Source organism: Macaca mulatta, chromosome 15 (genome assembly GCF_049350105.2).
Source record: "Macaca mulatta isolate MMU2019108-1 chromosome 15, T2T-MMU8v2.0, whole genome shotgun sequence".
Taxonomy (NCBI): Eukaryota; Metazoa; Chordata; class Mammalia; order Primates; family Cercopithecidae; genus Macaca; species Macaca mulatta.
The window spans coordinates 46,763,111-46,788,516 of NC_133420.1; the positions used below are offsets into that span (position 1 = coordinate 46,763,111).

The window sequence follows — 25,406 nt, forward strand, 5'->3', positions numbered from 1 at the left end:
GTATGGTGGCATGCACCTGTAGTCCTAGCTACTTGTGGGGCAGAGGTGGGGAAGATCCCTTGAACGAGGAGGTCAGGGTTGCATTGAGCAGTGATGGCACCACTTTACTCCAGCCTGTGGAAACAGAGCCAGACCCTGTCTCAAATTGAAAACAACAACAACAACAATAAACACACACAAAAAAACCCAAATGTTTATTCTTTTGTTTGTTTTCTTTTTTTTTTTTTTCCTTTTGAAACTGAGTCTTGCTCTGACACCCAGGCTGGAGTGCAGTGGTGCAATCTCAGCTCACTGCAGTCCCCTCCCAGCTTCAAGCAATTCTCCTGCCTCAGCCTCCTGAGTAGCTGAGATTACAGGCATGTGCCACCACGCCCAGCTAATTTTTGTATTTTAGTAGAGACACAGTTTCACCATGTTGGCCAGGCTGGTCTCAAACTCCTGACCTCAAGTGATCTGCCTGCCTCGGCCTCCCAAAATGCTGGATTATAGGCATGAGCCATGCACCCGACCCCACACACTTATTCTTGGAGGTCTGGAGGTTAAAAGTAAAGTGGGTTGGCAGGGCTGCATTCCTTCTGAAGACGCTGGAGGAGAATGTTTCTTTGCCTTTTCAACCTTCTAGCAGCTGCCTGTGTTTCTTGGCATGTGGGCCCTTCCTCTGTCTTCAAAGCCAGTGGCATAGGATCTTCCTTCTCCTCCTCTCTCTCATCTCTGCTTCTGTCACCGAATATTCCGTTCCTGACTATAACCTTCCTGTGTCCCTCATTCCCTTACGAAGACCTTTGCTATTATATTGGGTCCATCTTTATAGTGCAGAATAATCTTCTAATCTCAAGGTTCTTTTTTTATTTTTATTTTTCTGAGGCAGAGTCTCATTCGGTCACAGAGCCTAGAGTGCAGTGGCACAATCTTGGTTCACTGCAACCTCCACCTCTCAGGTTCAAGCAGTTCTCCTGCCTCAGCCTCCCAAGTAGCTGGGACTATAGGCACCCACCACCATGCCTGGCTAATTTTTTTTTTTTTTTTTGTATTTTTAGTAGAGACGGAGTTTTCACTATGTTGGCCAAGCTGGTCTCGAACTCCTGACCTTGTGATCTGATCGTCTTGGCCTCCTAAAGTGCTGGGATTACAGGCATGAGCCACCGCATCCCCACTAAGTTTCTTAATCATATCTGCAAAGTCCTTTTTGCCACGTAAGGTAACAGGTTCTGGGGTTTTTGGATATGAACATCTTTGGGGCCATTATTCTGCCTGCTGCAGAGTGCATGTTGATGGGCCAGCAGTCGTGTGAATCAGAAAGGAGTGAGGAAATGGAAGGGGAGAAGCACCAAGAAACTTAAAGCACCAAGCGCAGTGACAGTGACCTGTACTACTTGTTTCACCATGGCCACCTCCCTGGATCCTGCCGCCCAAATGTGCCCTTTTCTTCACAGGTCCAAACCCAGAGACTATTATCCTTCAGGAGCTTCACATACAAGGCTTTGTCGTCTACCGCTGGCAAGGAGATGTCCGCCAAAAAGCTCTGAAGGACTTGCTGAAATGGGTCTCAGAGGTAAGGAGCTCCGGAGCCACCCCTTCCAATTGTACACTAGGTCCCATTCCCTTTTGCCTCTCAAGGCTTTTGTTCCAGCAATTCTTCCCTCTCTCTGCCGCATCATCAGTTTTTCCCTATTGGGTCCTTGTACTTAGAATATAAATATTCTTACTTTTCCTATCTTTGAAAGGAAAACAAAACAACCTTCTCTAAAGTTCATTTCCACTGCAAATGCAGGTCCATTTCCCTTCTCTCCCTTTTGTAACAAAATACCTGGAATTGCTGTCTACACTCACTGTCTGCCGTTCCTCTCTTTCCATTCTTCCTGAAACCAACATATCAGGCTTTTCAGACACTCACTCTGTTGCCCAGGCTGGAGTACAGTGGTGCAATCTCGGCTCACTGCAACCTCTGCCTCCGGGATTCCAGCAATTCTCATGCCTCAGCCTCCCGAGTAGCTGGGACTACAGGTGTGTACCACCACGCCCAGCTAACTTTTTGTATATTTAGTAGAGACAGGTTTTCGTCATGTTGGCCAGGCTGGTCTCAAGTGATGTGCCCTCCTCAGCCTACCAACGTGCTGGGATTACAGATGTGAGCCACCACACCTGGCCAAAATTAACTTTTGTCAAGGTCACAGGGGACCCTTACATAGTGAAGTCCACTGGTTGATTCTTAGCCTCACTTGGCTATGGGAAATATTTAACAGTGATCATTCTCTCCTTGATATGCTTTCTTCCCTTGGCATCCCTTAATTCTTGGTTTTCCTCACTGATTGGTCCTTCTCAGACTCCTGCTCACTTTTCTGTTCTCCAAATTAATATTAGAGTGCCCCAGGTCATGGTCATTGGGCCTTTTCTCTTGTCTATCCACACTCAAGCTGTCCCTTACTTAGCTCATCTGGGCTCAGTATGCTGGGAGCTCCCAGTTCTATCTCCAGCCTCACTCTCCCCTTAACTCTAGATTAGTATGTCCACCTGGATGCCTGATACACATCTCTGACATAACATCTTGAAAGCTAAATATGTTTTGATCTTTCCTGCTCAACATGCTCCATATTCAGACTTTACTATCTCAGTTATAATAATTCTATACTTCTAGTTTCTCAGTCCAAAAACCTTGGAGTCGTTCTTGATGTCTTTCTCTCATACCCATGTCTAATCTCTAAGGAGATTCTGGTGGTTCTATCTTCAAAATATATACAGAATCTGAACACTTCTCCCACCTCCCTGCTTCCACCCTGGTCCAGGAACTGTGCCATCTAGCCTGGATGTTTGTAGTGTATCGGGGGAACCCGCCCCCAATATTTCAATGTACGTTCTTTCTATTTTTCATAAGTGTCGGCTGGCTGAGAAACAAAGAGAAAGAGTACAAAGAGAGGAATTTTACAGCTGGGCTGCTGGGACAAAGAGAGGAATTTTACAGCTGGGCCACTGGGGGTGACATCACATATGGGTAGGACTGTGATGCCCACCTGAACTGCAAAACCAGCAAGTTTTTATTAAGGATTTTAAAAGGAGAAGGGGTGTATGAACAGGGAGTAGGTCACAAAGATTACATGCTTCAAAGTGCAAAAGGCAGAACAAAGATCACGTGCTTCTGAGGATACAGGACAAGGACAAAATCAGAACTACTGATAAGGGTCTATGTTCAGCTGTGCACGTATTATCTCGATAAACATCTTAAACAACAGAAAACAGGGTTCAAGAGCAGAGAACCGGTCTGACCACAAATTTACCAGGGTGGATTTTTTTCTCCACCCTAATAAGCCTGAGAGTACTGCAGGAGACCAGGGCATATTTCAGTCCTTATCTCAACTGCATAAGACAGACACTCCCGGAGTGGCTGTTTATAGACCTCCCCCCAGTAATGCATTCCTTCCCCAGGGTATTAATTATTAATATTCCTTGCTAGGAAAACAATTTAGCGATATCTTCCCTACTCGCACGTCCGTTTATAGGCTCTCTGCAAGAACAAAAGTATGGCTCTCTTTTGCCCAACTCCGCAGGCAGTTAGACCTTATGGTTGTCTTCCCTTGTTCCCTGAAAATCACTGTTACTCTGTTCTTTTTCAAGGTGCACTGGTTTCATATTGTTCAAACACACATGTTTTACAATCAATTTCTACAGTTAATACAATTATCACAGTGGTCCTGAGGTGATGTACATTCTCAGCTTACAAAGATAACAGGATTAAGAGATTAAATTGAGACAGGCATAAGGAATTATAAAAGTATTAATTTGGGAACTGATAAATGTCCATATTAAAATGAAATGTTTACAATTTATGTTCCTCTGCTATGGCTCCAGTCGGATCCTCCGTTTGGGGTCCCTGACTTTCCACAGCAGTAGTGGACTCTACCTGGCCTCCCATATTCGCACCCCTATAGACAATTCCCAATGTGATGGCCATAGCGATCTGTTAAGGCACAAATCAAATCCTGCCATTCTTATGATCCAAACCATGCAAAGCTCTGCATTTCACTTAGAGTAAACCAAAGTGCGAATATTCAGCAAGCTTACACAAAATCTGACCCCTGATATCTCTCTGATTTCATTTCTTAGTATTCACCGTCTTGTTTACTTCGCCCAGTCTCCTCCACCACTCCACCGCTCTGTAACTGCTTGCTGAACTCTCTCACATCCTGCAAGTCTTTGCTAAAAAGTGCCTTCTGGACCAGCATGGTGGTTCACACCTGTAATCCCAGCACTTTGGGAGGCAGAGGCAGGCAGATTACAAGGTCAAGAGATCGAGACCATCCTGACCAACATGGTGAAACCCCATCTCTACTGAAAATACACAAATTAGCTGGGCATGGTGGCATACGCCTATAGTCCCAGCTACTTGGGAGGCTGAGGCAGGAGAATCGCTTGAGCCTGGGACACGGAGGTTGCAGTGAGTCGAGATTGTGCCACTGCACTCCAGCCCAGTGACAGAGCTCAACTCTGTCTCAAAAAAAAAAAAAAAAAAAAAAAAAGAAGTGCCTTCTGGGTGAGGCAACTTTTTAAATTGCCCTATTATAAGTTGCATTCCCACTTCATTCTTGATCCTCCATATCCCACAGCCACCCTGCTTTTTTCTTTTTTTTTCTGAGACAGGGTCTCACGAAAATACCCAGACTGGAGTGCAGTGGCGCAATCATGGCTCACTGCAGCCTTCACCCAGGCTCAGGTGATTCTCCCACCTCAACCTCCTGAGTAGCTGGGACAACAGTCATGTGCCACCACACCTGACTAATTTTTTTGTATTTTTCATAGAGATGGGTTTTCACCATGTTGCCCAGGCTCCTATCCTGCTTTTATCCATAGCAATTAATCATCTTTTATATAATATATACTATAATTCACTTATTCATTTATATTTATTGCCCATCTCCCTTCTTGGGGATGTAACCTCCATGAAGATAGCATGTTCATACATTTTGCTTTCTGGTGTATCTCCAGCGCCCAGAAGAGTAGATGAAGCAATGTAGGCACTGGATAAATATTGCTGAATAAATGAATGTTAGAGGGGAGCATACATGTGCCATGGCTCTTCCTAAGGAGCAAAGAAGACAATCCCTTAGCCCTGTGCTGTGATAATTTTCAAACCTTACACCATGTAAAGTTTTAGTCAACAGAAATCTGAACAATCAAGTTGCATTATTTTAGTTTTACAGGGGAAAAATGATACCGTACTTCCTAATCCCTGGGCAGTGATCATTTCCCAATTCAAAGGAATACATTGCTCCTCCGGCAGCCACTGGAGCTTGGCGCTCTTCCCAGTCTAGCACTTGGAGTGCCGGGCTGGGCTCTCTCCAGGGAGCTGGAAATAGCTGAATCTAAGTTGTCCCAGTTGGTGAAATCTAATGAAGCCCATCTATGATCACAGCTGACAACAGGAAACCACTGTGCTGGTGTCCCCAATGCTTCCGTCTAACAAAGTGAAGCTGATCATAGTTAGTTGTGGTTTTTTGGGTTTTTTTTTTTTTGTTGTTGAGACAGAATCTCACTCTGTCGCCCAGGCTGGAGTGCAGTGGCGCGATCTTGGCTCACTGCAACCTCTACTTCCTGGGTTCGAGTGATCCTCCCACCTCAGCCTCCCGAGTAACTGGGATTACAGGCGCCCACCACCACTCCCGGCTAACTTTTTGTAGGTTTAGTAGAGACGGGGTTTCACCACGTTGGCCAGGCTCATCTTGAACTCCTGACCTCAAGTGATTCTCCTGCCTCGGCCTCCCAAAGTGCTGGAATTACACGCGTGAGCCACGGCGCCCGGCCCTAGTTGGGTTTTAAGTTGTGAGTTGGCCTAATTTCTTTCTCATCCTCCCTTTTTAATCTCATTCCCTATTTTTTAAAATTCACTTTTTATTTATTTATTTATTTATTTTTTGAGAAGGAGTCTCGCTCTGTCGCCCAGGCTGGAGTGCAATGGCGCAATCTCGGCTTACTGCAAGCTCCGCCTCCCGGGTTCACGCCATTCTCCGGCCTCAGCCTCCCGAAAATTCACTTTTTATTTTAGAAAAGTTTTAGGCTGGGTGTGGTGGCTCATACCTATAATCCCAGCACTTTGGGAGGGTGAGGAAGGAGGATTGCTTGAGCCCAGGAGTCCGAGACCAACCCTGGCAACATAATGAGACTCTACAAAAAAGCAAAAAGTAAAAAAATCAGCTGGGTGCAGTGGTGCACACCTGTAGTCCCAGCTACTCGGGAGGCTGAGGTGGGAGGATCACCTGAGTCCAAGAGTTCTAGGGCTACAGTGAACTCTGAATGCGCCACTGTCCTCCAGCCTTGTAAATAGAGCAAGACCCTGTCTCAAAAACAAAACTAAAAATGGAAGTGTTAGATTTATAGGAAAATTGGGAAGATAGTACAGAGAGCTCCCGTATACCCTGCATCCTATACCCTAATTTCCCCTATTATCAACATTTTCCTTTAGTATTTGTATTAGTTTGCTAGGTCTGCCAAAATAAAGCACCACGGACTGGGTGGCTTACAGAACAAATGTATTTTCTCAGTTCTGGAGGCTAGAAGTCCAAGATCAAGGTGTCAGCAGGGTTTTTTCTTAGGAGGCCTCTCTCTTTTCAACTTGTAGATGGCTTCCTTTTCCCCGCATCTTCACATGGACTTCTCTCTGTGTGTCTGTGTCCTAACCTCCTTATGAGCACATCTGTCATATTGATTAAGGCCCACCTGTATGATGTCATTTTACCTTAATTACCTTTTTTCTTTCTTGAGATGGAGTTTCGCTCTTGTTGCCCAGGCTGGGGTGCCATGGTGCGATCTCCGTTCACTGCAACCTCCGCCTCCCGGGTTCAAGCGATTTTCCTGCCTCAGCCTCCCAACTAGCTGGGATTACAGGCACACGACACAACGCCTGGCTAATTTTCGCATTTTTAGTAGAGATGGGGTTTCGCCATGTTGGCCAGGCTGGTCTTGAACTCCTCACCTCAGGTGATCCACCTGCCTCAGCCTCCCGAAGTGCTGGGATTACAGTTGTGAGCCACTGTGCCCAACCTGTTAATTACCTTTTCTTAAAGCCCTATCTCCAAATACAGTCCCATTGTCAGGCACTTGTGATTAGGACTTAAACGTATGGATTTGGATTGGGGGCAAACAATTCAGTCCATAACAGTAATCGTTCTCTATTTTTAATCTCTGAACTGGATTCTACCTTTCCACGCTATCCAGATTCTTTTCTTCTTCAAGAACAAGAATGAATTGGGGCTTTCAAGTCAAAAGTTCCAATCTCAGCCACGAGCCATGGCTCACGCCTGTAATCCTAGCACTTTGGGAGGCTGAGGTGGGCGGATCACTTGAGCCTAGGTGTTTGAGACCACCTTGGGTGAACCTAGCAAGACCCCGTCTCTACAAAAACTAAAAAAGTTAGCTGGGCATTGTGGCACATTCCTGTAGTCCCAGCTACTCAGGAGGCTGAGGTGGAAGGATCACTGGAGCCCAGGAGGTTGAGACTGCAGTGAGCTATGATTGTGCCACTGCACTCAAACCTGGGTGACAGAGTGAGACCCTGTCTCAGAATAATAATAATAATAAAAGTTTAAATCTCAGCTTCCCTACTTTGTAATTGACTGGCTTCAAGCAAATAATCTTGTCTATAAATCCATACAGAGTGCTAAGCCATCACTGGAATGCATTAGGGAAAAACTTGTACCAGGTAACTCAGGTCTCTATATAAGACCCCTTCAAAAAATCTGAAAATGTAAATTAGTTCCCATTAGTAGGCTGTGCCTTGTAGTAGAAAGAGAAACGAAGAACCTTCCTCACTAACATGAACCCTTCCTTCCCACACTCCCAGAAAAAGGTTAAACACATCTTGAAAGAACCTTGTCTTAATGTAGAGACAGATTATTAGACTGTCCTGCTATTTATATTTCCTGAATAGGACCTGCCTCTTCAAGGGCCAGAGGTAAATGAAGGGTGCTCCTTTCTCTATTTCCACCTTCTCTGAGATCATTGGGTTATCATACTTTACTATGCATCTTACTTAGAAATTGCTTAATTGTGCTGGGCATGGTGGCTTATGCCTGTAATCCCAGCACTTTGGGAGGTGAAGGCAGGCGGATCACGAGGTCAGGAGATCTAGAGGTCCGGAGATCGAGACCATCCTGGCTAACATGGTGAAGCCCCGTCTCTACTAAAAATACAAAACAATTAGCCGGGCATGGTGGCAAGCGCCTATAGTCCCAGCTACTTGGGAGGCTGAGGCAGCTGAATGGTGTGAACCCGGGAGGCGGAGCTTGCAGTGAGCCAAGATCGCGGCCCTGCACCCCAATCTGGGCAACAGAGCGAGACTCCGTCTCAAAAAAAAAAAAAAGACAAAGAAATTGCTTAATCGCTGCCTTATGACACTTCACACTATGATCTGACACCTATTATTAAGTTCTTTTTAGGTGTACTTTGTAATCTTTTACATGTACTGTGTAAGTGGATCTTGCCCCCACTTGACTTCAAGTTCATGGAGGACAGGACCTCCATCTCTTATTTTCAAGGTTTCCAATGATGTACCTGATACATTTGTTGCTAGGATGAGAACAGTATATCATTGAGAATATTAACTTAAGTTTTGAAATTTGTTATTGCTTTGATACAGGGTAAAATCCAGGACAAGGAATATATCATCGAAGGATTTGAAAACATGCCAGCTGCATTTATGGGAATGCTGAAAGGAGATAATTTGGGGAAAACAATAGTGAAAGTATGAAAAAAGGACACATGGAATCTGGAGGCCATTTACATGATTACTTAATTTGTTTTTCACCATTTAGCAAAAATGTATACTACCTTAAATGTCTAAGAAACAGTACTTGTAATGAGTTTGATCTACTTAATAAAATACATTTAAGTAGTATGTAATTAGTGATGGAGGATGGAAGTTTCACAGTCAACAACAACCAGTCACCTCACTGTTCACTACAGCTTCTTCTGAGTTGTGATAGAAACTAATGGCTTTGAAGTGTGAAAGTTTTCCAAACACTGCATGTTTTCATTCATAAGTGGGAGCTGAACGATGAGAACACATGGACACAGGGAGGCGAACAACACACACCTGGGCCTGTGGAAGCGTGGGTGGGGGAGGGAGAGCATCAGGATAAATAGCTAATGCATGCGGATGTTAATAGCTAGGTGACGGGTTGATAGGTGCAGGAAACCACCATGGCACACGTTTACCTATGTAACAAGCCTGCACGTCCCACACAATTATCCCGGAACTTAAAATAAAATTAAATTAAATTTAGGCCGGGCGTGGTGGCTCAAGCCTGTAATCCCAGCACTTTGGGAGGCCGAGATGGGCAGATCACGAGGTCAGGAGATTGAGACCATCCTGGCTAACACGGTGAAACCCCGTCTCTACTAAAAAATACAAAAAACTAGCCGGGCGAGGTGGTGGGCACCTGTTGCACCTGTAGTCCCAGCTACTCGGGAGGCTGAGGCAGGAGAATGGCATAAACCCAGGAGGAGGAGCTTGCAGTGAGCTGAGATACCGCCACTGCACTCCAGCCTGGGTGATACAGCAAGACTCCATCTCAAAATAAAAAATAAAATAAAATTAAATTAAATTAAATTAAATTAAAAAGTTACCCAGGCGTGGTGGCTCATGCCTGTAATTCCAGCACTTTGGGAGGATGAGGTGGACAGATCTCGAGGTCAGGAGTTCAAGACCAGCCTGACCAACATGGTGAAACACCGTCTCTACTAAAAATACAAAAATTAGCTGGGCGTGGTGACACACTCCTATAATCCCAGCCTCTTGGGAGGCTGAGGCAGGAGACACACTTGAACCTGGGAGGCGGAAGTTGCAGTGAGCCAAGATTGCACCACTCTTCTGCAGCCTGGGCGACAGAGTGAGACTCCATCTTAAAAGAAAAAAAAAAGTTTACTACTTCTGTGACCTTAGACTTCTGATTTTCCATCTTTAAAGTGAGGATAATAACATCTGTTTCATATACATGTTATACATTTATTTAAAACACCAGCATAGGTGGGCTCAGTGGCTCACGCCTGTAATCCCAGCACTTTTGGAGGTGGAGGCTGGTGAATCACCAAAGGTCAGGAGTTCAAGACCAGCCTGGCCAACATGGCGAGACCGTATCTCTACTAAAAATACAAAAATTAGCTGGGCATGCTAACGGGTGCTTGTAATCCCAGCTACTCAGGAGGCTGAGGCAGGAGAATCGCTTGAACCCAGGAGGCGGAGGTTGTGGTGTGCCGATATCGTGCCTATTGCACTCCAACCTGGGCAACAAGAGCAAAACACTGTCTCAGAAAAAAACAAAACTAAACTAAACTAAAAACATCAGCATAATTCCTGGCATGTATTAGGAAAGTGTTAGCTACCTCCCTGTCTATGTCAGTGATTTTGAAGTCTTAAGATTACCATGCTATTGCTTGTGATTATGCCAGAAGAAATAATCATTGCAGGTGTACAGGGGTTGTAGGGCCAGTCCATACTGGTCCTCTACATATGAGTCTAATTATACAACAAATCAAAGAAGGAATCTGTCATTCACGAGAGCTGCACAAAAGATAACACATGGGAATGTCTATACATCTACAAAAATGTGCACGATTTATATGAAGAAAAATTTAAAACATTACTGATAATGAAGGGACATTTAGTGAAGTTCTCCGATGATCCTCATAACTACATAAATGTCCTGCAAGGATTGGGGCAGTCCTTTAATCTAACGTGGAGAGATATCATTTTACCTCTTGATCAGACCTTAAGTCCTACTGATAAGGAAGCAGCTTTAGCAGCAGCCTGGCAATTTAGGAATCTGTGGTACCTGAGCCAGGTAAACAGTCCAAAAGCCCTGGAGGAGAGGGAAAAACTCCCCACAGGGCAACAGGCGGTCCCCACTGTAGACCCTCACTGGGATACTGACTCAGATTGTGGGGATTAGAGCCACAGGTATTTGCTAACTTGCATGTTAGAAGGGTTGAAGGAGACGAGGAAAAAGCCTATGAACTACTCAATGCTACCCACAATTATGCAAGGAAAACAGGAAAACCCCTCTGCTTTTCTAGAAAGGCTAAGGGAGGCCCTAAGAAAGCACACCTCCCTAACTCCAGATTCTGTAAAAGGCTAACTTATTTTAAAAGATAAATTTTTCACCCAATCAGCAGCTGACATTAGGAGAAAACTCCCAAAGTCTGCCTTAGGCCCAAAACAAAATTTGGAGACATTCTTAAACCTAGCAACCTAGTGTTCTATAACAGGGACCAAGAAGAACAGGCCAAAAGGGAAAAGCGAGATAAGAGTGCCAAGACCAGCTGGGTCATGGAGACCCTAACCCGGGGCGCTAGAGGAATTAAAGACACACACACAGAAATATAGCATGTGGAGTGGGAAATCAGGGGTCTCACAGCCTTCAGAGCTGAGAGCCTCGAACAGAGATTTACCCACATATTTATGGACAGCAAGCCAGTGGTAAGCATCGTTTCTACAGGTTGTAGCTTAACTAAAAGTATTCCTTACAGGAAATAAAGGCATGGGCTGAAATACAGAGATGTGTCTGGCTAGTTGCCTGCAGCAGGAACATGTCCTTCAGACACAGATCGCTCATGCTGTTGTTAGTGGTTCAGGAATGCCTTTAAGCGATTTTCCGTACTGGGTGGGCCAAGTGTTCCTTGCCCTCATTCCAGTAAACTGACAACCTTCAGTGTGGGTGTCTTGGCCATCACGAGTGTGCCATAGGGCTGCAGAAATTTTGTTTATGGCCAGTTTTGGGGCCAGTTTTTGGCCAGATTTGGGGGCCTGTTCCCAACAAAGAGAAAGGCTGAAGCCTTAGTCATGGCAGACCTTGGTGGCTCAGTTGTGACCAAAAGAAGAGCAGGTCAATTGCCTATGAGGACTTGTTATCAGTGCGGTTTGCAAGGACGTTTTAAGAAAGATTATCCAACAAGAAACAAACCACCTCCTCACCCATGTCCAATATGCCAAGGTAGTCACTGAAAGGCACACTGCCCCAGAGGACAAAGGCCCTCTGGACCAGATGCACCCAACCAGATGATTCAGCAACAGGACTGAGGGTGCCTGGGGCAAGCGCCAGCTCATGCCATCACCCTCACAGTGCCCCGGGTAAGTCTGACCACTGAGGGCCAGGAAGTTGATTTCCTCCTGGACACTGGCATGACATTCTCAGTTTTAATCTCCTGCCCCACATGACGGTCCTGAAAGTCTGTTACTATCCGAGGAATCTTAGGACAGCCAGTAACCAGGTATTTCTTTTGCCTCCTCAGGTGCAATTAGGAGACTTTGCTCTTTTCATATGACTTTCTTGTTATGCCCGAAAGTCCCACACCCTTATTAAGGAGAGACATATTAGCCAAAGCTGGGGCTATTATCTACATAAACATGAGGAAAAATTACCGATTTGTTGTCCCCTACTTAAAGAAAGAATCAACTCTGAAGTCTAGGCCTGAGAAGGACAATTTGGAAGAGCAAAAAATGCCCATCCAGTTCAAATCAGGTTAAAAGACCCCACCACTTTTCCTTATCAAAGGCAATATCCCTTAAGGTCTAAAGTTCATAAAGGATTACAGGATGTTGTTAGAGCTAGAGCAAAAAACTCATCTCCCATGGCCCAATTTCTTGCCCATGGCCTTATTAAGAATTCAAAACTCCCCTTACAGAATGAGGCTCACTCCATATGAAATGCTGTGTGGACATCCCTTTCTCACAAATGACCTCCTGCTCAATCAGGAAATGCCCAATTTAGTCAAAGACATAACATCTCTAGCAAAATATCAACAAAACCTTAATACTTTACCCAAAAAGTGTGACAAGGAAGAAGGAATAGACTTGTTCAACCAGATCTAATATTAGTCAATTGGTCCCCTTTACCTCTCCATCTATGGATCCCTTATAGGAAGGACCATACTCAGTAATCCTCTCTATCCCCACTGCAGTAAAAGTGGCAGGGGTGGAATCCTGGATTCACCACACCCGAGTTAAACCTTGGACACCTCCTGAAGAACTTACAGGATCATCAACTCAAGCGACACAAGGTCAGCCAGACCAGCCTCAATACACCTGTCAGCCACCAGAGGACCTGCATCTCCTATTTTGGAAGAAAACACCTCAGACTAAAAAGACTCCTTGCAGTTAATCCTGAAGAGAAATTTGTCCCTACCTAAAGGAGGATAAATAGAAAACCTGCATGATCTTTGACATCTCTCCTTGCTCTCTTTAATAGAATCCTTCTACTGCTTCGTTACATTATAAAACAGTATACTAACTATATTATTTGCAGTAGGATTATATACTGTAGCTCCAGCCGGGACAAAGCACTCAATTACATCAACCTTTCTTCTATCGTCCTTCCTTCTAATGAAAATTTACTCCTTTTTCCTTCCTCTTTCCTACAACTGTTCCACCTACAACATGTCATGACTCCTCTGAGGTTTTGGCCACCCTCTTCCTACTTATGTCCCTTTCTCCAACTATAACAGACATGCTGTGTCACTGTGCTTCCCCTGGAGGAGTCAACTGGCTTCTCTCAGAAACTCTAAGAGATTAGGTAGCCCTTTCCGAGCACCTGCATCTTTTGCCGCGTATACTTACATGAGAAAAAAACGTTATAAAACTGCTTCTTTCTGCTCTCACAATAGCTATACATATCACCAAGGAAAAATGATCCGTGCTGACCACCCTGAGAAATCGGGGGCCAGTGCTTGTCAGACATATCATACCCATGTAGCTATGTCTGACAGAAGAGGCATCCAAGATGGTACTAAAGATTGGCATATCCAACACGTGATTAAAAACTTAGTCCAGCTCTCCAGTACTCCCAGTCCATACAAGAAATTAGACCTTTCCAGGGTACAAGAAACCCTTAACTCTCATTCTTGTCTCTAGAGGCTGTTTAACACCACCCTTAGAGGAATAAAAGAGGCCTCTCCTAGGAACCCAATCAACTCTTAGATGTATCTCCCGTTGCATTTTCAACCATATGTCCCAGTCCCTGTCCCCAGACAGTAGAACTTATCCACCCCACTCCTAAACACCGCCAAATTAATCAGTCCCCCAATGTACCAGCCACACAGGCCTCAAATCTCACATGCATAAACTTCAGCATGACTCTCAATAAGAACACCTCCCGATGTCAGTCCTGGATATCAGTAACCTCAGGTTTCACCTGTCTAACTTCAGGCATCATTTTCATTTGTGATAACACAGTCTATCAATGCCTAAATGGCACTCCAAAAGAACTATCTTTCTCTCCTTTCTAGCACCTCCCATGTCCATATATAGTGAAAAAGAGTTACAAAGTCTCCTTATACCCCAATCCTACCACACATGAGCCTTTATTGTCCCTTTTATTGTAGGAGCCAGATTACGAGGTGGGCTTAGTACTGGAATTGTAGGTATAACCCTCCTCCACCCAGTTCTATTATAAATTATCACAAAAATTAAATGATGACAGAATGAGTTGCCGACTCCCTAGGGACCCTACAAAGCCAGCTTAATTCTCTAGCTGCAGTAGTTCTCCAAAACTGAAGAGCCCTAAACATATTAACAGCTGAAAAAGGAGGAACCTGCCTCTTAACATAAGAATGTTGCTATTTTGTTAACCAGTCAAGAATCATTACTGAAAATGTCAAAGAAATTTAAAAAAAAAAAAACTGATAAAAAGTAGGAAAATGGAGCTTGAACACTCAGGACCCTGAAACAAGTTTAACCAATAGATACCTTAGCTCCTTCCCTTTCTAGGCCCTGTGACAGCCATCCTACTATTACTCACTTTTAATCCTTGCATTTTTAACCTCCTTGTCAAATTTGTTGCCTCCAGAATTGAGGCCATCAAGCTACAAATAGTCTTACAAATAGAACCTCAAATTAGCTCATCTCATGGCTTCTACTGAGGAACCCTAGATTGACCCACTGGTCCCTTGACTGGCCTAGAAAGTTCCCTCTGGAGGACACCACAACTGCAGAGCCCCTTCTTCACCCCTAACCAGCAGGAAGTAGCCAGAACAACCGCTGCCCAGCTCCCAACAGCAGTTGGGGTGTCTTGTTTAGAGGGGGGACTGAGAGGAGGTGCCAGCTGGGCTTCCTGGGTCGAGTAGGGGCTCAGAAAGCTGTGAAACTCACTCATTTCCTGCATCAGGGCTTGCTTTGGTTCTGGATGAATAATATTGAAGGTATATGCTTAAAATATTCCTAGCACCAGGATTTGTGCATGTGTTTTCTTCCCCAAGAAAACTATAAACAGCAAAAATTTTACTGGATGTTTCCCTGTATTGTTCTTTCCCTCTCTCAATCAGGGGAACCCGCCCCCAGTATTTCAATGTAGGTTCCTTCTATTTTCCATAAGTGTCAGCCAGCTGAGAAATAAATAGAGTGCAAAGACAGGAATTGTACAGCTGGGCCGCCGGGGGTGACATCACATATCAGTAGGACCGTGATGCCCACCTGAGCCTCAAACCAGCAAGTTTTTTATTAAGGGTTTCAAAATGGGAGGGGCTGTAAGAACAGGGAGTAGATCACATGCTTCAAAGGGCAAAAAGCAGAACTACTGATAAGGGTGTATGTTTAGCGGTGCACATATTGTCATAATAAACACATTAAACAACAGAAAACGGTTCGAGAGTAGAGAACTGGTCTGACCACAAATTTACCAAGGCGGGGTTTTCCCCACCCTAGTAAGCCTGAGGGTACTACAGGAGACCAGGGCATATCTCAGTCCTTATCTCAACCGCATGAGACAGACATTCCCAGAGCGGCCATTTATAGACCTCCCCCCAGGATAGCATTCCTTTCCCAGGGTATTAATATTAATATTCCTTGCTAGGAAACGAATTTAGTGATCTCTTCCCTACTTGCACATCTGTTTCTAGGCTCTCTGTAAGAAGAAAAATATGGCTCTTTTTGCCCGACCCTGCAGGCCTTATGGTTGTCTTCCCGTGTTCCCTAAAATCACTGTTATTCTGTTCTTTTTCAAGGTGCCCTGGTTTCATATTGTTCAAACACACATGTTTTACAATCAATTTGTACAGTTAACACAATTATCACAGTGGTCCTGAGGTGATGTACATTCTGAGCTTATGAAGATAACGGGATTAAGAGATTAAAGTAAGACAGGTGTAAGAAATCATAAAAGTATTATTTGGGAACTGATAAATGTCCATATTAAAAAGAAATCTTCACAATTTATGTTCCTCTGCCACGGCTCCAGCCAGTCCCTCCATTCAGGGTCCCTGACTTCCCGCAACATCTCTCCCTCTCTCCCTTCCCCATCCCCCGAAACTAAAGTTAAAAAGAATGTTAACTGTCCATTTTCCTGTGACCAGCAGACCTTATCTATCCTCCCAATTCCAATTCCTTGTGAACATACTTTGTGAAGTCCTGTAAGATCCTGTCTCTTTTGCCATGCTGCTGCAAGGTCATGAAATAGATAAAACTTAATTTGCAAGTCCAGTTTTTCTCAAGATCTAAGACATCTCATAAATGGCTAATTGCCTTTGTTTCTCGCTCTGGTAACATCTTCTTGCCACACTTATTTCCCGCCTTAAAGAGTTTAAAAGGCAATTACGTAATCTAACTCTGGATACCCGTTTGGGACCCCTTCCACGCTGTGGAAGCTTTGTACTTTCACTCTGCTCAATAAAGCCTACAGCTTTTTCTCTCTCTAGGTCTGTGTCTCTATCACTTGCCGCGGTCAGCCGCCACACAATTCTTTGGCGTGGCTAGGCAAGAACCTTAGACATTACAGTATGGATGGTAAGGCTCCAGCAGAAAGATATTGGCAAGTGTTAGAGGAAAAGAGAAAATTTTATCCGAAAGTGTTATGGAAATCCCCAAAAGAAGGACAGTGAAATGTCCAGTGGATTTACTGACAAGGGAAGAGGGTGTGCTTGTGTGTTTACAGGAGATGGACAAACTGCGTGGGTGTCCTCAAGATGCATGCGACCATGGAACGGGAACAGGAGATTGGAAGAACCCAGAGTGGCCAACCATGGGCATGGTTCCTCTGGTACGACCTATGAACCAGCTGAGACTGAGTGCAAAGACAGAGAGAAGGCTGACCAGAGTCATGACACGGTTCTAATGCTATGTTTGCTGTAGAATCGGATTAACTGCCATTTGGAGAATGAGAGCTGCCCAGCCTAGCCTTACATTCTTTCAATTAATACATAAACAAAAAGGGGGATATGCAGGGAGCAGAAGGCCCATGGGAAGTAACCAACTCAGTATTCTGCTGGAGGCTATATGAGCAAACAGCAAACTGTTTATCATGAATGCAGGCTGCCGGCAAACTCACACTCCCCTGGCGCCAAAATGTTTGCTGAGGGCCATCACTCCCTGGTGCCAGGCTCCTTGAAGTAATCTACTGAGAAAATTAACGCCTATGGTTCAAAGGATGCAGTCTCGCAAGCCTGCTGTGAACCAAACGGCCGACTGACAATTACCTGACAATCACATCCACTTCTCGCTATCTCTTTTGTCTAATAAATACGGAGGGCTGTGTAAAGCTCAGGGCCCTTGTCCAGTAGAGGCAAGGTGCCCCCGACCCCTTCTTCCAAATATACTCTTTTGTCTCTTGTATTTTATTACCACTTTTGCCCCCTTTGTTCAGTCCAATAGGTCTGCGGCATAGTGGCACCCCCAAGAGCGACAGAATTGGGCAATCGAATTGAATGGAACAGAGAAAAGTGTAGGACTTTGACATGGAATAAGATTCAAATCTCAACCCTGCTACTGACTACCTATGCAATCTTGTCTATGTTGTTTTACTTCTCAGAATTTCAGTTTCCTGAGGCTCCAAGGAAGACGATGGTAATATGTGCTTCTGAAACTGCCCCTATAAACTTTATAAATGTAGGCCAGGCACAGTGGCTCATGACTGTAATCCCAGCACTTTCAGAGGCTGAGGCTGATAGATCACCTAAGGTCAGGAGTTCACAACCAGCCTAACCAATTGGTGAAACTTTGTCTCTACTAAAAATACAAAAATTAGCCAGGCGTGGTGGCATGTGCCAGTAGTTCCAGCTACTCGGGAGGCTGAGACAGGAGAATTGCTTGAACCAGGGAGGTGGAGGTTGCAGTGAGCTGAGATCATGACACTGCATCCCAGCCTGGGAGACAGAGCAAGACTCCATCTCGAAAAATACATAAAATTAATCAGGGAAGGAGGGAAGGAGAAACAAAAAGAAACCAAGCTGGTAGCATGTCCAGCATTCATCATTAAGTCGGCACACTCTCCGATCTGCTTCCTTACAGTTTGGTGCCTGTTTTCCTAGAATCACTAGACCTAGATACAAGATTATAGTTTCCCTTAACTGCTCTTTAAATAACAACTCGAACATTATGAAATGTTGTTTTCACTTTGAGATATTCCTTCAGGTCCTGCATACAGATGAAACCACTGATGCAGCTGACCTGAAGGACTCCCCGAGGGGCTACCTCACCAACGTATAGTTTCCAATTTATGATGATTTTATCCCCCTTGACCCAACCAACCAGCAACCCCGGTTTTCCAACCCCTCACTCTCCACAATCCTCTTAACGCCCCAGGCCAGAACTTCTTGGGAGATGAATTTGAGGGTTTCCTTCCACTTCCTTGCTAGGTGCCCTGTGATCATTAAACTCTTTCTTTGCTGCATCCCCGCTGTCTTAGTGTAATTGGTCTATTACTATGCAGTGGGCATACGAACTTGTTGGTCCCATAACATAACCCTTCCTTGGGTGGTCATAAGGACTACAAATACGGGATACCAAGGGCTACTCTAGTGCAAGGTTGCATCTCCTCTGTGCTGTGCAGAGAGGATAATCAATCTCTCTCCAAATGCAGTGTCCCATCTGTATTCAGGAATTCCTACAATTAGGAGAAAAATATTACTGTTTGTTGTTATCATTATTTCTCAAGCATTATCTCACCTGACCAATGAAATGGAAGTTGTAGAGAAGAAAGTGGGCGACAAGTCTGTCTGTTTTTGTTTGTTTCTTTGTTTGTTTTTGAGAGAGTGTTGCTCTGTCACCCAAGTTGGAGTGCAGTGACATGATCTTGCCTCACTGCAACTTCCACCTCCTGTGTTCAAGTGATTCTTCAGCCTCAGCCTCCTGAGGAGCTGGGATTACAGGTGCGTGCCACCATGCCCAGCTAATTTTTGTATTTTTGTCAAGATGGGGTTTCATCATGTTGGCCAGGCTGGTCTCGAACTCCTGACATCAAGTGATCCGCCTGCCTCGGACTCCCAAAGTGCTGGGGTTATAGGTGTGAGCAACCACCCCTGACTAAGTCTGTCTGTTTTTAAAGTACAAGAAAGATCCAGAAGAAATTTCCACCAAACGGATAACAATGACTTTTGTTTTTTATATTATACACATCTGTATTGTCTGAATTATTTGATAAAAAGCATTTTTAAATTACTTGTTTGTTATTACTTTATTGTTTTAAGTGAACTGTTCCCTCCACAGTTAGATCAGAACTCATTGAAACCTAAGATCAGAGAACTGAATTGAATAGAGTTTTGTCTCAGGGAAAAGCAAAGAAAAATCTTTTTCGTTGATCCTTTATTCCATATTCTGACTGTGTGTGTGATTATGTAACAGTCATGATTAACTTGATCACCATGACTTGACAAACTGCAGCCTTTAAGACTGACTGAGTCAATAATTGCGAAAGAGATTTTATTTGTCCTGGTGCTGCCAAGTATTATCGACATCTTCTATTTAATGACAAGTGAGTAAATATGTGAGCCACTCTGTGTTTCTGGCACTTTTTTTCTGTTATTCTTACTTTACAAAGACTTTTTATGCCTGCAATTTTATTAACACTTCTAATATCCAAAAGAAACAGAGTGATTCTATAACAAGATATTTTAAAAGAAAAAACAAAAAAAGACAAGCAGAATGAGATATGTAACCCAATACTGTTTCTATAAATTAAAAGTATACGCCCACAGTGCACATTATGTAAGAACATGGGAAAAAAAACAAAACAAAACTCTATGCACATCAAAGAAATCACAGTAGTTACCTATAGTAGGAGAAGAAAAGTAGGGAACGGAGTTATTTTTTGTTATTGTTGTTGTTTGTTTTTGGAGACTGGATCTCACTTAGACACCTAGGGTAGAGTGCAGTGCCACAATCGCAGCTCGCTGCAGCCTCCACCTCCCAGGTTCAAGCTATGCTGCCCAGGCAAGTCTTGAATGCTTGGCCTCAAGTGGTCCTTTTGCCTTGGATTCCCAAAGTGCTAGGATTACAGTCGTGAGCCAAAGAACCCAGCCTGGGAATGGAATTTTGTTTTGTTTTATTTTAGGTTACATAAATTAATAAGGGAGAGAGAGTGAGTGAGAAAGAAAGAATTTGGCAGCCCAGTGGGGATAAAGTGCAACAAACTCTGATGAGTATGAAGAATTCAACTCTCAGCATTTTGTTTTTAGGGTCCATCCAAGTCGCTTTATGTACATCGATCCCAGTGCTTCTGATGCTGCATATATCCCATGGTATGCATCCACCACACTTGGTCCACACACTCTGTTATGGGTTGGACTGTGTCTTCCCCAATTTCATGTGTTGAAGTCTCCAAGTACCAGTACTCACAATGTAACTGTATTTGGAGATAGGGCCTTTCAAGAGGTAATTAAGGTTAAATGAGGCCATATTAGTGAGCCCTAATCCATTTGACAGTATTTGAAGACAAGGCCTTGGAAGACGTGATTAAGCTAAACTGAGGCTGACAAGTGGGGCTCTAATCCAACATGACAGGTACCCTCACAAGGAGAGACATTGAGCCGGGTGTGGTGGTGGGCCTGTAATCCCAGCTTCTAGGGAGGCTGAAGGACGATCACTTGAGCCCAGGAGTTCAAGGCTGCAATGAGCTGTGATACCCAGCACTGCACTCCAGCCTGGGTGACAGAGCGAGACCTCAAAATAATTAAAATTAAGTAAATAAATAAAAGACATTGAATCTTCATAATGACTGGGAGTTAGGCATTGTTCTTATCCCCATCTTTCTGATGGCTGAACTGAGTGAGGCAAAGAGAAGGTAAGTAAGTCTTGGAAAGCTACACAACTAGTGAGTGGCAGGCGCAGGCTTCGAACCTGCAGCCGTCTAATACCAACCACTTAGCTTCACGTTCAACCCCTGCCTGATACCGCCTCTCCTTGCAGAGGCCGGGTCAAGGCCTGATGTTTGCTAGGGTGTGATGTGTGGGGTGCCTCAGTGGCAAGAGCGCTCACTCCTGCCTGGGGGCGTCTGGCAAGGGTTCCTAGAGGTGACCTTGAATTGGCTCCTAGAAGGCGAGTAGGTGTTCAGCCGGTGTACTGGGGACGGACAGGCAGAGTGTCTGCACCCCAGCCCTGGGCGAAAGCTTGCACTCCTTACAGGAGCCCGGGAATCGGAACCAGCACCGGGGGCTGATTAGGGCTGCGGCCGCCCCAGGCCCTGCCTTTGGCCCGTTCTGGCCTGCCGGGCACCCTTCGGCTCGTTCCCCCACGGGTCATGTTTCCGCAGGGCTCCAAATTAGGACCCCAGGCGCAGGTCCAGTGTCACCTGGACAAAGCTCTGTTAGGGGTTTTACTATCAGAAGTCCCCAACGCCCCTACACACACAAACACATACACACATGCACACGCACGCGCGCATATGCACACACACACACACATATGCGCACACACACACATGCACACACACGCTCGCGCACATGCACATAGGCACACACAGATAAGCGCACACACACACACAAACGCACTCAGATTCCCCGGACCCTGGTTTTCCTCCTGAGACCTTTTCGGGGCGGGGCTCTCATCCCCCAGAAGCAGCCCCGCCTTGGAGTGGCCCCACCCTCTCCTGGGACCTGTCATAAAGCGGTCCTCGGGCGCCCGGCCGCGCCGTCCCAGCCGCCTTCCCCAGGCAGTGGAACCCTCGGGCTCCTGTAAGTAGACCTCCTGTTTTCTTTCCTTCGCTTTTCTCCCTCCCTTAACCCCCTTGCTTTCTTCCTGCCAAGTTTCTAGACGCGCCAGTGGAGGAGGTTTGCGCTTAGCCCTCCTCCCCTTACGCCGAAATGACCGCTGAGTCTTGCACTCCGAGGATCTTGGGAGCCGATGTCCGGACGCCTCCCGGCCCTGCAGTTCCTTGGAGAGTTTGGAGACGCGCGCAGGAGGGAAGCTTGGTTACAATCCCGGACACCCGGCAGCTGCCTGCACCCGGCAAGGGGCTGGCCAGGGAACTTGTGGGACCGCACAACTCGGCGAGGGTAGAAGAAGATCGGGGTGGGGATTTGGGAATGGGCACGCAGGCGGTGGGTGACGAGTGGCGGGCGGCGGGGGTGGGAGCAAAGGGCGAGCGGGCAAAGGCCGGTCGCCGCGCCAGGCCCCCTCCTCGGGCGGACGAGACCTTCCCGGGACCTCGCCCCTCTGGGGCCAGACCCTTTCCAGAAGGGCTTGTGGACTTGTAGCGAGTTTGGAATGTCCAGCGGTTGCTTTCTAGGAAAAACGGACAAAGATGTGTGGACACTTAAAAAGTTCAACTCGTAGAAGTAACGACTAGAATGATGGTTGCCAGAGGCTGGGAGCGGGTTCGCGGGTGAATGGGAGCTTGTTGGTCAAAGGGTACAAAGTTCAGAGACGGGAGGAGTAGGTTCTGAGATCTGTTGCACTGCAGGGTGACTAGAGCCAATAATGTGATTTCAAAATAACTAAGAGCAAACTTCAAATGTCTCATCATAAAAGTCATACTTAGGATCGGGCGCGGTGGCTCACGCCTGTAATCCCAGCACTTTAGGAGGTCGAGGCGGATCATTAGAGCTCAGGGGTTCTAGACCAGTATGGCCAACATGGGGAAACCCCGTCTCTACTAAAAATACAAAAATTAACCGGGCGTGGTGGCGGGCGCCTGTAATCCCAGCTACTCAGGAGGCTGAGGCAGGAGAATCCCTTGAACCCGGGAGGCGGAGGTTGCAATGAGCTGAGATGGCGCCACTGCACTCCAGCGTGGGCGACAGAGCGAGACTCCGTCACCAAAAAAAAAAAAAAAAAGAAAAGAAAAAAGAAAAAAAAAGTCTTTATTAAAAAAGAAAAAACAAGAAGGAACAACCCCGGGCTGCAGATCGGACCGCCCCCCTGGCTCCCAGCCACCCGTGTCCCCTCCCCGCGGCACCGGTGGGGAGCTGGGAAGGTCAGCGGCAGCTCCAGAACGTTTTGATACTGGATTATTTGTAGCGGATGCACACGCGGGAAGGCGCGGGTCCCAAGTGATGCGGCCGAGTTCGGTCCAAGCAGAACGTCCTGAACCCCCAGCTCGGGGCAGCCTTCATCATCTTCGCTTGCTTTGGTGTAGAGTTTAAGCTCAAAATCGGTTTGGTGTGCAGTTTAAACTCAAATCCCTCCTGGGCCAAAGAAAATTCGCATCCAATGGCTGAGTTCAAGTGGCTCACACCTGGAATCCCAGCACTTTGGGAGGTGGAGGCGGGCGGATCGCCTAGGCAACACAGTGTGGCTCCTCTCTACAGGAAAGAGAGAGAAAAGTATTAAAAATAATAATAATAAATGAAAACAAACAAGCAAAAAAACCGCACCTGAAAACGGAGCGGAGCAGCGGCGCCCCCCGGTGGTTTTCGGGAGTTCTGAGACTGCCTTGAAATGTCTGGCTCCTTCTTTCTGAAAGAGGTGCATGGACTTCTTTCTATGGGGTTCTTTGTGTTTGATGCTTTTTCTTAGAATTCACTCCATGTGAGATTTGAAACGGAATGGAATATTCGCACTCCCCGTAACTGTTCAGTGCCATAAAGAAACTCTAGCCTAGCAGTGGCTGGGAAGAATTTCTTTGCTGATGTATATTTTTTCCTTGTCTTGAAGATTTCTTTAAACCTCAGTTTCCTCATCCCTACACTGGCAATGATACTAATGTCTATCTTATAGGGAAGTTATAAGCATAAAATGAGGTAATCTGTATGAAGTGCTTAGCACAGCACCAGAAACATAGTAAATATTAAATGAATGTGATTGGCGTTATCTGATAATGATGGGATTTGAGGATATTGTAGTTGTGCTATCTGGGCTCAGTTTGATGGCGAGGGAACTGTTAGAAAGCATGGCAGTTGACTACATATTTACTGTGTTCTAGGAGCTTCAGGATGGTTCGTACTAAGATATGGACCCTGAAGAAGCACTTTGTTGGCCATCCTACTAAGAGTGACTTTGAGTTGAAGACAGCTGAGCTACCACCCTTAAAAAATGGAGGTAAGCCATACTCAAAATATTTCAGAGTTGGAAGGGACTGTATCAGTTAGCTTTTGCTGCATAGCAAGCTACCCCAAAGTCTAGTGACTTTAAGCAACAAGGTGTATTAGTTCACAAATCTTTGGGTTGGCCATCTGGGCTGAGTTAAGCTGGGTAGTTCTTCTTAGGTCTCATCTGGGATAAATGGTGAATTTAGGATGGGCCTTGCTCACATGTCTGCTGGTTAGCAGGCTTTCTGTTGGGGTGCATGCCTTAGTTCTTATCTATGTGGCCTTTCTAGCAGGCTAGTTTGAGCTCTGTTCTTATAGTGGTAAGAACATTGGCAAGCTCCAATGTGCAAGCACTTTTTTTTTCTTTTTTTGAGACAGAGTCTTGCTGTGTTGGCCAGGTCGGAGTACATTGGCATGATCTTGGCTCATTGCAACCTCTGCCTCCCAAGTCCAAGTGATTCTCCTGCCTCAGCCTCCTGAGTAGCTGGGATTACAGGCACCCATCAACACACCCAGCTAATTTTTTTTTTTTTCTGTATTTTTAGTAGAGACAGAGTTTCACCATGTTGGCCAGGCTGGTCTCGAACTCCCGACTTCAGGTGATCCACCTGCCTCAGCCTCCCAAAGCGCTGGGATTACAGGCGTGAGCCACAGTGCCTGGCCTTAATGTTTGTATTTTTAGGAGAGACGGTGTTTCCCCATCTTTGCCAGGCTGGTCTTGAACTCCTGCCCTCAGATGATCAGCCCGCGTCGACATCCCAAAGTGCTGGGATTAATGGTGTGAGCCACCATGCCCCGCTGTGCAAGCGCTTTTCAAGCCTCTACCTGTGCCACGTTTGCTAGTATCCCACGGTGAAAGCAAATCACAAAACCAGCTCAGATTTGAAAGGCAGAAAATAGATTTCTTGATGGGAGAAATGGCAAGGAGACCAGCACACAAGGGTGGGACTTATTTGTGGCCATTTTGCAAATGCCACATAGACCTTTCCAGGGTTTTCTGTGTGAAGCCTCGATGTCACGTGGCAGGATTCCCCTGCTTTCATTGATAATTGAAATTCATGCTTGAGTGCGTTACTCTTCCTGGCTTTGACCAGACTATGGGGAGGATGTCCTCTGTATCCTCATGAGCCTGATGATGGCAGTGAGGTAAGCACTGCCCAGTAGCTATATGAAGAGTTCAGACTATAAGAGGAGTC

General features: G+C 45.6%; 2 protein-coding genes across 3 annotated transcripts in view; both read left to right on the plus strand.

Annotated features, from left to right (window-relative positions):
- Positions 1-8,881, plus strand: part of LOC711690 (prostaglandin reductase 1) — a 35,446-nt gene extending 26,565 nt beyond the window's left edge. The window contains exons 9-10 of the mRNA XM_015117105.3: positions 1,434-1,552; positions 8,624-8,881. Of these exons, the coding sequence (XP_014972591.2) occupies positions 1,434-1,552; positions 8,624-8,734 (230 nt within the window). The 3' untranslated portion in view covers positions 8,735-8,881. The remainder of the gene's footprint in view (positions 1-1,433; positions 1,553-8,623) is intronic.
- Positions 8,882-21,870: 12,989 nt separating this feature from the next.
- LOC708725 (prostaglandin reductase 1) overlaps positions 21,871-25,406 on the plus strand; it is a 32,960-nt gene continuing 29,424 nt past the window's right edge. Inside the window, exons 1-2 of one of the 2 annotated variants that reach the window (XM_077968341.1) lie at positions 21,871-22,236; positions 24,105-24,220. In XM_077968341.1, coding sequence (XP_077824467.1) covers positions 22,085-22,236; positions 24,105-24,220 — 268 coding nt within the window. In that variant the 5' untranslated portion in view covers positions 21,871-22,084. The remainder of the gene's footprint in view (positions 22,237-24,104; positions 24,221-25,406) is intronic. The other variant, XM_028834987.2, reaches the window with a different exon arrangement.